General features: G+C 46.4%; 1 protein-coding gene across 4 annotated transcripts in view; it reads right to left on the bottom strand.

The window, feature by feature from the left end:
- igf1rb (insulin like growth factor 1b receptor) overlaps nucleotides 1–13,628 on the bottom strand; it is a 108,132-nt gene that overhangs the window by 33,224 nt on the left and 61,280 nt on the right. For all 4 annotated transcript variants that reach the window (XR_016492217.1, XM_090222061.1, XM_090222060.1 and 1 more), the window contains exons 10-14: nucleotides 13,415–13,582; nucleotides 12,384–12,591; nucleotides 8,966–9,255; nucleotides 2,089–2,222; nucleotides 1,275–1,440 (exon numbers count right to left, since the gene is read on the bottom strand). Coding sequence is in view for 3 of the 4 variants with exons in the window: in XM_090222061.1 (XP_090078187.1) it covers nucleotides 1,275–1,440; nucleotides 2,089–2,222; nucleotides 8,966–9,255; nucleotides 12,384–12,591; nucleotides 13,415–13,582 (966 nt within the window). In the remaining variant the exon portion in view is untranslated. The remainder of the gene's footprint in view (nucleotides 1–1,274; nucleotides 1,441–2,088; nucleotides 2,223–8,965; nucleotides 9,256–12,383; nucleotides 12,592–13,414; nucleotides 13,583–13,628) is intronic.

The following is a 13,628-nucleotide window of genomic DNA, read 5'->3' as shown; positions in this document are numbered from 1 at the left end:
TATACAGACTGGTGTTAACTAACATGTGATAAGGTATTATATACAGACTGGTGTTAACTAGCATGTGATAAGGTATTATATACAGACTGGTGTTAACTAGCTAACATGTGATAAGGTATTATATACAGACTGGTGTTAACTAACTAACATGTGATAAGGTATTATATACAGACTGGTGTTAACTAACTAACATGTGATAAGGTATTATATACAGACTGGTGTTAACTAACTAACATGTGATAAGGTATTATATACACACTGATGTTAACTAACATGTGATAAGGTATTATATACAGACTGGTGTTAACTAACATGTGATAAGGTATTATATACACACTGGTGTTAACTAACTAACATGTGATAAGGTATTATATACACACTGATGTTAACTAACATGTGATAAGGTATTATATACACACTGGTGTTAACTAACTAACATGTGATAAGGTATTATATACACACTGGTATTAACTAACATGTGATAAGGTATTATATACACACTGGTGTTAACTAACTAACCTGGTGGACACATTATATACACACTGGTGTTAACTAACATGTGATAAGGTATTATATACAGACTGGTGTTAACTAACTAACATGTGATAAGGTATTATATACAGACTGGTGTTAACTAACTAACATGTGATAAGGTATTATATACAGACTGGTGTTAACTAACTAACCTGGTGGACACATTATATACACACTGGTGTTAACTAACATGTGATAAGGTATTATATACAGACTGGTGTTAACTAACTAACATGTGATAAGGTATTATATACAGACTGGTGTTAACTAACTAACATGTGATAAGGTATTATATACAGACTGGTGTTAACTAACTAACCTGGTGGACACATTATATACACACTGGTGTTAACTAACATGTGATAAGGTATTACATACAGACTGGTGTTAACTAACTAACATGTGATAAGTTATTATATACACACTGGTGTTAACTAACATGTGATAAGGTATTATATACACACTGGTGTTAACTAACATGTGATAAGGTATTATATACACACTGGTGTTAACTAACATGTGATAAGGTATTATATACACACTGGTGTTAACTAACTAACCTGGTGGACACATTATATACACACTGGTGTTAACTAACTAACTAACTAACATGTGATAAGGTATTATATACACACTGGTGTTAACTAACATGATAAGGTGTTACTGTTGTATGACAGTGAATTCCCCCGTGAGAGACGTAGTTATGTAGTGTTGAATAGTGGATGATGATGAGATCTTACGCTGGGCCTGTACCACATAGAAGGAGATGGGTTCAGTCCAGGATCCGTTGCCAGCCAGGGAGGTGGCTCTGACCCGGGCAGAGTAGTTACCAGGTCCAAGGTTACTGAGCCTGGCACCACGCTGCTCTCGATACAGCTGGCGAGACACACACTCATGCTTCTCTGACTGGACAGACAGAAAAACACCCTGTTAAGACTCCTGCTTCTACAACGCGGCTGCAGGTAGTTAGTTAACTCTCCACTGAGCAGCTGTCCTGCATCACACCAACATTACTGGGTTACCCCCCCATTACAATGTCAACGATCAGTCATCATCCTCACCACCAACATTACTGGGTTACCCCCCCATTACAATGTCAACGATCAGTCATCATCCTCACCACCAACATTACTGGGTTACCCCCCCATTTAAATGTCAACAATCAGTCATCATCCTCACCACCAACATTACTGGGTTACCCCCCCATTACAATGTCAACGATCAGTCATCATCCTCACCACCAACATTACTGGGTTACACCCCCCCCCCCCCCCCCCATACAATGTCAACGATCAGTCATCATCCTCACCACCAACATTACTGGGTTACACCCCCCCCCCATACAATGTCAACGATCAGTCATCATCCTCACCACCAACATTACTGGGTTACCCCCCCCCCCCCCCATACAATGTCAACGATCAGTCATCATCCTCACCACCAACATTACTGGATTACTGGGTTACACCCCCCCCCCCCCATTACAATGTCAACGATCAGTCATCATCCTCACAACCATTGAGGAAGGGAGCAGTGGAGAGGTGTGTCTCTTACCTCAGTGCCCAGTCTGAACTTGATCTCATACATGAGGATGAGTGCGTTGGGGGACGAGGGTTCAGGCCAGCGGAGGAACACAGAATCATCCTCTCCAGTCCAGATCACTGGGCCTGGGATGTCATCCGCCTTCTCTGTTGGTACGAGACATGACAACATGTTACATATGGACCACACCAGAGGGGTTTACTATGAAGCAAGCTAAATCTCCTCAGGTTTTAATAAAGTTAACCAGCTTCAGTTAGCTTCACATTCCTGAGGGGTTTACTATGAAGCAAGCTAAATCTCCTCAGGCTTTAATAAAGTTACCCAGCTTCAGTTCAACAGCTTCAGTTAGCTTCACATTCCTGAGGGGTTTACTATGAAGCAAGCTAAATCTCCTCAGGCTTTAAAAAAGTTACCCAGCTTCAGTTAGATTCACATTCCTGAGGGGTTTACTATGAAGCAAGCTAAATCTCCTCAGGCTTTAATAAAGTTCACCAGCTTCAGTTAGCTTCACATTCCATCTCAGGCTTCATCCGTACTATGATGGTGGATATTGCTCGTCCCCCTACCGGATAGCAACAGTCGAACGCCCAACTCTTCATTGAGACAATGCTGAAACACCAATCCATGTGCGGGCGAGTCAGTGCCACATTTTCATTTTTGCCGAAAAAAATGGGTGAAAAGTAACTTTTGCAAATTCAGCGAGCTATGGTGTGAAATAGGCTGATATTTCTGTTATTACATATTAATGCAGTCTTGCACGATCACCTAGCTCTTTCCCAGCTCCTATCCATAACATGACTGTATTAAATCAAACTGAAGCTCCACTGTGCAGTAAGTTTCAAATGTGGGGATATTTACAGAGAGCAGAGGGGGAAGAACAGAGGAGGAACAGCAGCATGTGTTCACAGAGCAGAGGGGGGAAAGAACAGAGGAGGAACAGCAGCATGTGTACATAGAGCAGAGGGGGGAAGAACAGAGGAGGAACAGCAGCATGTGTTCACAGAGCAGAGGGGGGAAAGAACAGAGGAGGAACAGCAGCATGTGTTCACAGAGCAGAGGGGGGAAGAACAGAGGAGGAACAGCAGCATGTGTTTGGCCCTGTCCGGGGGTGTCCTCGGATGGGGCCACAGTGTCTCCTGACCCCTCCTGTCTCAGCCACAAGTATTTATGCTGCAGTAGTTTATGTGTCGGGGGGCTAGGGTCAGTTTGTTATATCTGGAGTACTTATCCTGTCCTATTCGGTGTCCTGTGTGAATCTAAGTGTGTGTTCTCTAATTCTCTCCTTCTCTCTTTCTTTCTCTCTCTCGGAGGACCTGAGCCCTAGGACCATACCCCAGGAATACCTGACATGATGACTCCTTGCTGTCCCCAGTCCACCTGGCCGTGCTGCTGCTCCAGTTTCAACTGTTCTGCCTTATTATTATTCGACCAAGCTGGTCATTTATGAACATTTGAACATCTTGGCCATGTTCTGTTATAATCTCCACCCGGCACAGCCAGAAGAGGACTGGCCACCCCACATAGCCTGGTTCCTCTCTAGGTTTCTTCCTAGGTTTTGGCCTTTCTAGGGAGTTTTTCCTAGCCACCGTGCTTCTACACCTGCATTGCTTGCTGTTTGGGGTTTTAGGCTGGGTTTCTGTACAGCACTTTGAGATATCAGCTGATGTACGAAGGGCTATATAAATACATTTGATTTGATTTGATGTGTTCACAGAGCAGAGGGGGGAAGAACAGAGGAGGAACAGCAGCATGTCAGACTCAATGACCGCCACAACAGACTCGATGACCGCCACAACAGACTCGATGACCGCCACAACAGACTCGATGACCGCCACAACAGACTCGATGACCGCCACAACAGACTCGATGACAGCCACAACAGACTCGATGACAGCCACAACAGACTCAATGACAGCCACAACAGACTCAATGACAGCCACAACAGACTCAATGACAGCCACAACAGACTCAATGACAGCCACAACAGACTCAATGACAGCCACAACAGACTCAATGACAGCCACAACAGACTCAATGACAGCCACAACAGACTCAATGACAGCCACAACAGACTCAATGACAGCCACAACAGACTCAATGACAGCCACAACAGACTCAATGACAGCCACAACAGACTCAATGACAGCCACAACAGACTCAATGACAGCCACAACAGACTCAATGACAGCCACAACAGACTCAATGACAGCCACAACAGACTCAATGACAGCCACAACAGACTCGATGACCACCACAACAGACTCAATGACCACCACAACAGACTCGATGACAGCCACAACAGACTCGATGACAGCCACAACAGACAACAGACTCGATGACAGCCACAACAGACAACAGACTCGATGACAGCCACAACAGACAACAGACTCGATGACAGCCACAACAGACAACAGACTCGATGACAGCCACAACAGACAACAGACTCAATGACAGCCACAACAGACTCAATGACAGCCACAAGACTCGATGACAGTGATCATGCTGTTTGTGTGTGGCTGCTATGACAGTGATCATGCTGTTTGTGTGTGGCTGCTATGACAGGGGTCATGCTGTTTGTATATGGCTGTTATGACAGTGGTCATGCTGTTTGTATATGGCTGCTATGACAGTGGTCATGCTGTTTGTGTGTGGCTGCTATGACAGTGATCATGCTGTTTGTATGTGGCTGCTATGACAGTGATCATGCTGTTTGTATGTGGCTGCTATGACAGTGATCATGCTGTTTGTATGTGGCTGCTATGACAGTGGTCATGCTGTTTGTGTGTGGCTGCTATGACAGTGGTCATGCTGTTTGTATGTGGCTGCTATGACAGTGGTCATGCTGTTTGTGTGTGGCTGCTATGACAGTGATCATGCTGTTTGTATGTGGCTGCTATGACAGTGATCATGCTGTTTGTATGTGGCTGCTATGACAGTGATCATGCTGTTTGTATGTGGCTGCTATGACAGTGATCATGCTGTTTGTATGTGGCTGCTATGACAGTGATCATGCTGTTTGTGTGTAGCTGCTATGACAGTGATCATGCTGTTTGTATGTGGCTGCTATGACAGTGATCATGCTGTTTGTATGTGGCTGCTATGACAGTGGTCATGCTGTTTGTATGTGGCTGCTATGACAGTGGTCATGCTGTTTGTATGTGGCTGCTATGACAGTGGTCATGCTGTTTGTATGTGGCTGCTATGACAGTGGTCATGCTGTTTGTATGTGGCTGCTATGACAGTGATCATGCTGTTTGTATGTGGCTGCTATGACAGTGATCATGCTGTTTGTATGTGGCTGCTATGACAGTGGTCATGCTGTTTGTATGTGATCAGGGGTGAATTCATTCCGCCGATTCTGATTAATAACATTTCTTAAACGGAAGCAAATGGAATGAAATGGGGATAAACATAGCTGAGATTTGTCCAATAGAAACTCTGGTTTGCGAAAGATTACACCCTAGATCAGCTAGATGCAGGCCAGAGTGAGCAAGGTGGGTTTCACCGTGATCCCTTTCATTTATCTCTAGACCTGGGCACCTACGTTGTAAACTTTCATTCACAGGCCAGGTTGTAGCAACCTCATGATGGGTACAGGGAAAATTAGAGTATCAATGTTAAATGGGGGGGGGGGGGGTCTTTCTCTCCACCCCATGGACTATTGGGGAATGGTCTTTCAGACTAGGGCCTTTCTCTCTCTGAACATGCTTAGAATGAGGTCTTGTATTTATCAGTATGGATCTCCATTAGTTCCTGCCAAGGCAGCAGCTACTCTTCCTGGGGTTTATTATGGATCCCCATTAGTTCCTGCCAAGGCAGCAGCTACTCTTCCTGGGGTTTATTATGGATCCCCATTAGTTCCTGCCAAGGCAGCAGCTACTCTTCCTGGGGTTTATTATGGATCCCCATTAGTTCCTGCCAAGGCAGCAGCTACTCTTCCTGGGGTTTATTATGGATCCCCATTAGTTCCTGCCAAGGCAGCAGCTACTCTTCCAGGGGTATATTATGGATCCCCATTAGTTCCTGCCAAGGCAGCAGCTACTCTTCCTGGGGTTTATTATGGATCCCCATTAGTTCCTGCCAAGGCAGCAGCTACTCTTCCAGGGGTATATTATGGATCCCCATTAGTTCCTGCCCTGAGTTAGCCTTCCCTGGAGCAGGTTAGTTTTGAATGCAGGATAGTGGAGTTAGCCCTGAGTTAGCCTGCCCCGGAGCAGGTTAGTTCTGAATGCAGGATAGTGGAGTTAGCCCTGAGTTAGCCAGCCCTGGAGCAGGTTAGTTCTGAATGCAGGATAGTGGAGTTAGCCCTGAGTTAGCCTGCCCCGGAGCAGGTTAGTTCTGAATGCAGGATAGTGGAGTTAGCCCTGAGTTAGCCAGCCCTGGAGCAGGTTAGTTCTGAATGATTGGTTGTCATAGAAATGTACCTGGCTAAAAGTTGAGCCACTTTCGAACGACCAGTTATCCCGAGTTGAATTCTGAGTTGACCAAAGTTACCTCACTAACCCCTCAAACCTGCTTCGTAGGATACCCCTCAAACATGCTTCGTAGGATACCCCTCAAACCTGCTTCGTAGGATACCCCTCAAACCTGCTTCATAGGATACCCCTCAAACCTGCTTCGTAGGATACCCCTCAAACCTGCTTCGTAGGATACCCCTCAAACCTGCTTCGTAGGATACCCCTCAAACCTGCTTCATAGGATACCCCTCAAACCTGCTTCATAGGATACCCCTCAAACCTGCTTCGTAGGATACCCCTCAAACCTGCTTCGTAGGATACCCCTCAAACCTGCTTCGTAGGATACCCCTCAAACCTGCTTCATAGGATACCCCTCAAACCTGCTTCGTAGGATACCCCTCAAACCTGCTTCGTAGGATACCCCTCAGTTCCAATGAACATATGTTAAATCAGTGTCAGTCATAAAATCTTCTAGTGGTGATGACAATATATGACATGATAACACACATGAATTCACCTCACGCAAACAAGAAAAGTGTCAGGCATCAAGATGAACTTGGCAGTGGTGAGTAACTTAACTGGTACTATGGGAATGTTTAGTTTCAACCAACTCTCTACTGTATAATGAAAGAGAGACGAGGGAGCAGTACGAACCTGCAGGTTTGGTCCTGGAGAAGACGAACTCTGCAGTGGTGAGTAACTTAACTGGTACTATGGGAATGTTTAGTTTCAACCAACGCTCTACTGTATAATGAAAGAGAGACGAGGGAGCAGTACGAACCTGCAGGTTTGGTCCTGGAGAAGACGAACTCTGCAGTGGTGAGTAACTTAACTGGTACTATGGGAATGTTTAGTTTCAACCAACTCTCTACTGTATAATGAAAGAGAGACGAGGGAGCAGTACGAACCTGCAGGTTTGGTCCTGGAGAAGACGAACTCTGCAGTGGTGAGTAACTTAACTGGTACTATGGGAATGTTAAGTTTCAACCAACGCTCTACTGTATAATGAAAGAGAGACGAGGGAGCAGTACGAACCTGCAGGTTTGGTCCTGGAGAAGACGAACTCTGCAGTGGTGAGTAACTTAACTGGTACTATGGGAATGTTTAGTTTCAACCAACGCTCTACTGTATAATGAAAGAGAGACGAGGGAGCAGTACGAACCTGCAGGTTTGGTCCTGGAGAAGACGAACTCTGCAGTGGTGAGTAACTTAACTGGTACTATGGGAATGTTTAGTTTCAACCAACGCTCTACTGTATAATGAAAGAGAGACGATGGAGCAGTACGAACCTGCAGGTTTGGTCCTGGAGAAGACTAACTCTGCAGTGGTGAGTAACTTAACTGGTACTATGGGAATGTTTAGTTTCAACCAACGCTCTACTGTATAATGAAAGAGAGACGAGGGAGCAGTACGAACCTGCAGGTTTGGTCCTGGAGAAGATGAACTCTGCAGTGGTGAGTAACTTAACTGGTACTATGGGAATGTTTAGTTTCAACCAACGCTCTACTGTATAATGAAAGAGAGACGAGGGAGCAGTACGAACCTGCAGGTTTGGTCCTGGAGAAGACGAACTCTGCAGTGGTGAGTAACTTAACTGGTACTATGGGAATGTTTAGTTTCAACCAACGCTCTACTGTATAATGAAAGAGAGACGAGGGAGCAGTACGAACCTGCAGGTTTGGTCCTGGAGAAGACGAACTCTGCAGTGGTGAGTAACTTAACTGGTACTATGGGAATGTTTAGTTTCAACCAACGCTCTACTGTATAATGAAAGAGAGACGATGGAGCAGTACGAACCTGCAGGTTTGGTCCTGGAGAAGACGAACTCTGCAGTGGTGAGTAACTTAACTGGTACTATGGGAATGTTTAGTTTCAACCAACGCTCTACTGTATAATGAAAGAGAGACGATGGAGCAGTACGAACCTGCAGGTTTGGTCCTGGAGAAGACGAACTCTGCAGTGGTGAGTAACTTAACTGGTACTATGGGAATGTTTAGTTTCAACCAACGCTCTACTGTATAATGAAAGAGAGACGATGGAGCAGTACGAACCTGCAGGTTTGGTCCTGGAGAAGACGAACTCTGCAGTGGTGAGTAACTTAACTGGTACTATGGGAATGTTTAGTTTCAACCAACGCTCTACTGTATAATGAAAGAGAGACGAGGGAGCAGTACGAACCTGCAGGTTTGGTCCTGGAGAAGACGAACTCTGCAGTGGTGAGTAACTTAACTGGTACTATGGGAATGTTTAGTTTCAACCAACGCTCTACTGTATAATGAAAGAGAGACGAGGGAGCAGTACGAACCTGCAGGTTTGGTCCTGGAGAAGACGAACTCTGCAGTGGTGAGTAACTTAACTGGTACTATGGGAATGTTTAGTTTCAACCAACGCTCTACTGTATAATGAAAGAGAGACGATGGAGCAGTACGAACCTGCAGGTTTGGTCCTGGAGAAGACGAACTCTGCCGCACTGCAGCGTTTCACCTGTTGGTTACAGGCGTGGATGTCGATCCGGTAAACCGTGAACGGCTGCAGACCGGATATCTGCAGCTCCCGCTCGCTGACTGCCCACTCTACGAAGTCATACTCCCTGTCCGCTAACTCCGCCTCTGTAGCGTTGGCCCAAAGGTCAGGTGACGTGGCGTTAGGGTAGGTGGTCACACCACGGTGGATGGTACGGTTAGCCACGCCAAATAGATCCCGACGGCGCCGGTCTGGAGGTCTGGAGGAGAGGGAGAGAGAGCAGAGGGATGTGGGAGTGACAATCACAGTCGTCCAAACACTAACAATACACTAGTCAACAAATAACCTGTGTGGTGGAATCCTTTCAATGGCAAACACGGCTTGGACTTTCAGCAGTAGAGAGGATTGTTCAGTTAGAATCTCCCTCCCTCTATTACACTGATCCAGTCGGTCCTGTTGCTTCAGGGGATCTCCTCTGTTCATGTGTTCCATGACTATTCCAGATGGACTCCTCTACATTTCCAGTCAGACAACACCAGATCCAGTCAGACGACATCAGATCCAGGGTGTCTGGCGGGGAGCTGCCGTGGCAGACTGGGATTTTTAATCCCTTCTCTTCCTCCCCTCCCTTTTTTTCCATTGCTCTCTCTGTAAATCCTGATGTTTCTCTCACTACGGTGCTTCCCTATAGACATGTTCCAGTAGAGCTGACCAGGGCTGTTTGACTGGCTGGGGAACAGACTGACACAGACAAACCTATCCTCTGAGCAGCCTGACAGAACTCTGGCTGGGGAACAGACAGACAGACACAGACAAACCTATCCTCTGAGCAGCCTGACAGAACTCTGGCTGGCCGGATCTCCTGGACAGTATTTCTATGAGAGTCAGACCATGAACAAACTAACTTCACCAGATGGAGATGGGAATATTAGACTAACCAGATGGAGACGGGTATATTAGACTAACCAGATGGTATATTAGACTAACCAGATGGGTATATTAGACTAACCAGATGGTATATTAGACTAACCAGATGGTATATTAGACTAACCAGATGGTATATTAGACTAACCAGATGGTATATTAGACTAACCAGATGGTATATTAGACTAACCAGATGGTATATTAGACTAACCAGATGGTATATTAGACTAACCAGATGGTATATTAGACTAACCAGATGGTATATTAGACTAACCAGATGGTATATTAGACTAACCAGATGGTATATTAGACTAACCAGATGGTATATTAGACCAACCAGATGGTATATTAGACTAACCAGATGGTATATTAGACTAACCAGATGGTATATTAGACTAACCAGATGGTATATTAGACTAACCAGATGGTAAATTAGACTAACCAGATGGTATATTAGACTAACCAGATGGTATATTAGACTAACCAGATGGTATATTAGACTAACCAGATGGTAAATTAGACTAACCAGATGGTATATTAGACTAACCAGATGGTATATTAGACTAACCAGATGGTATATTAGACTAACCAGATGGAGATGGGTATATTAGACTAACCAGATGGTATATTAGACTAACCAGATGGTATATTAGACTAACCAGATGGTATATTAGACTAACCAGATGGTAAATTAGACTAACCAGATGGTATATTAGACTAACCAGATGGTATATTAGACTAACCAGATGGTATATTAGACTAACCAGATGGTAAATTAGACTAACCAGATGGTATATTAGACTAACCAGATGGTATATTAGACTAACCAGATGGTATATTAGACTAACCAGATGGAGATGGGTATATTAGACTAACCAGATGGTAAATTAGACTAACCAGATGGTAAATTAGACTAACCAGATGGAGATGGGTAAATTAGACTAACCAGATGGTAAATTAGACTAACCAGATGGAGATGGGTAAATTAGACTAACCAGATGGTAAATTAGACTAACCAGATGGAGATGGGTAAATTAGACTAACCAGATGGTAAATTAGACTAACCAGATGGTAAATTAGACTAACCAGATGGTAAATTAGACTAACCAGACGGTAAATTAGGCATGCAGTCCCCCACCCTGAGACGGGCTGTCCGTCCCCCACCCTGAGCATTGATTCATCATCAGAGTCTGTAGAGAAACCAGATTTATAATTAACCGGTTTCTGAGTTATTTATGCAAGGAAGAATAATCCCGTTAAATCTCAGTAACCGGGATCACGCCAGTCAACCGTACTGCGTAATGATCATGATATTTAATCAGCTTCTTGATATGCCACACCAAAGGTGAAATGCTCACTAACAGGGATTTAAACATATTTGTGCACAGAATTTGAGAGGAATAATCTTTTTGTGAGTATGGAACATTTCTGGGATCTTTTATTTCAGCTCATGAAACATGGGACCAACACTTTATATGTCGCGTTTATATTTTTGTTCGGTATAAATGGCCATTTGTTCAACAAGACTGCTCATATTTGTCTTCCATTTCAGAATATTTAGGTGGTGTCCTACTGGATCCTACCCAGGTGTGTGTTACGGCCTGTGATCTGCTTACCTGGGGGTAAAGATAGAGTTGTGTAAGACGTTCTCCCCAGGTGTGTGTGTGTGTTACGGCCTGTGATCTGCTTACCTGGGGGTAAAGATAGAGTTGTGTAAGACGTTCTCCCCAGGTGTGTGTGTGTGTGTGTTACGGCCTGTGATCTGCTTACCTGGGGGTAAAGATAGAGTTGTGTAAGACGTTCTCCCCAGGTGTGTGTGTGTGTTACGGCCTGTGATCTGCTTACCTGGGGGTAAAGATAGAGTTGTGTAAGACGTTCTCCCCAGGTGTGTGTGTGTGTTACGGCCTGTGATCTGCTTACCTGGGGGTAAAGATAGAGTTGTGTAAGACGTTCTCCCCAGGTGTGTGTGTGTGTTACGGCCTGTGATCTGCTTACCTGGGGGTAAAGATAGAGTTGTGTAAGACGTTCTCCCCAGGTGTGTGTGTGTGTGTGTTACGGCCTGTGATCTGCTTACCTGGGGGTAAAGATAGAGTTGTGTAAGACGTTCTCCCCAGGTGTGTGTGTGTGTGTGTGTTACGGCCTGTGATCTGCTTACCTGGGGGTAAAGATAGAGTTGTGTAAGACGTTCTCCCCAGGTGTGTGTGTGTGTGTGTTACGGCCTGTGATCTGCTTACCTGGGGGTAAAGATAGAGTTGTGTAAGACGTTCTCCCCAGGTGTGTGTGTGTGTGTGTTACGGCCTGTGATCTGCTTACCTGGGGGTAAAGATAGAGTTGTGTAAGACGTTCTCCCCAGGTGTGTGTGTGTGTTACGGCCTGTGATCTGCTTACCTGGGGGTAAAGATAGAGTTGTGTAAGACGTTCTCCCCAGGTGTGTGTGTGTGTTACGGCCTGTGATCTGCTTACCTGGGGGTAAAGATAGAGTTGTGTAAAAAGTTCTCAAAGACTTTTCTGTATGAAGCGTCAGCTGCCTCTGCCTCCAGGTCTCCTACAGATTTAGGACAGGGACAGCATGGCCCCTTGTCCCCCCCACCAACGTCTGGTTTAGTAGGTTTCAGGTCCTCCTCCATGTCAGTCAACCCGGTAGCAGCTATACGGACCGGGATCTTCAGTTCTGAGGAGAGACAAAGAGAGGAGGGGTTATGGTGGAGGGGTTAGGGTGGAGGGGTCAGGGTGGAGGGGTCAGGGTGGAGGGGTCAGGGTGGAGGGGTCAGGGTGGAGGGGTCAGGGTGGAGGGGTCAGGGTGTAGGGGTCAGGGTGTAGGGGTCAGGGTGGAGGGGTCAGGGTGTAGGGGTCAGGGTGTATGGGTCAGGGTGTAGGGGTCAGGGTGTATGAGTCAGGGTGGAGGGGTCAGGGTGTAGGGGTCAGGGTGGAGGGGTCAGGGTGGAGGGGTCAGGGTGTATGAGTCAGGGTGTAGGGGTCAGGGTGTAGGGGTCAGGGTGTAGGGGTCAGGGTGTAGGGGTCAGGGTGTAGGGGTCAGGGTGGAGGGGTCAGGGTGGAGGGGTCAGGGTGGAGGGGTCAGGGTGGAGGGGTCAGGGTGTATGAGTCAGGGTGTAGGGGTCAGGGTGTAGGGGTCAGGGTGTAGGGGTCAGGGTGGAGGGGTCAGGGTGGAGGGGTCAGGGTGGAGGGGTCAGGGTGTATGAGTCAGGGTGTATGAGTCAGGGTGTATGAGTCAGGGTGTATGAGTCAGGGTGTATGAGTCAGGGTGTATGAGTCAGGGTGTAGGGGTCAGGGTGGAGGGGTCAGGGTGGAGGGGTCAGGGTGTATGGGTCAGGGTGTATGGGTCAGGGTGGAGGGGTCAGGGTGGAGGGGTCAGGGTGTAGGGGTCAGGGTGTAGGGGTCAGGGTGTAGGGGTCAGGGTGTAGGGGTTATGGTGGAGGGGTCAGGGTGGAGGGGTCAGGGTGTAGGGGTCAGGGTGGAGGGGTCAGGGTACTGACCTTTAGAGCAGTAGTTGTGTTGGTATAGCTCTCTGTCTTCAGCCTGTTGCTGCCAGCGGACCAGGTAATAGGTGTGGTTCCCGTTGGGGGAGGCAGGGGGAGACCAGCGGACCACCAGGTTGGTAGAGGAGTTAGAGTATGTTCTCACATCCAGGGGCATGGACGGCTCTACAGGAAACAGATTATAACAGTTCTCACATCCAGGGGCATGGAC

This window comes from Oncorhynchus mykiss, chromosome 26 (assembly GCF_057628025.1).
Source record: "Oncorhynchus mykiss isolate SJ-2025 chromosome 26, ASM5762802v1, whole genome shotgun sequence".
NCBI classification, from domain to species: domain Eukaryota; kingdom Metazoa; phylum Chordata; class Actinopteri; order Salmoniformes; family Salmonidae; genus Oncorhynchus; species Oncorhynchus mykiss.
The sequence above is the reverse complement of the archived record's forward strand: the minus strand, read 5'-3'. Positions and strand labels throughout refer to the sequence as shown.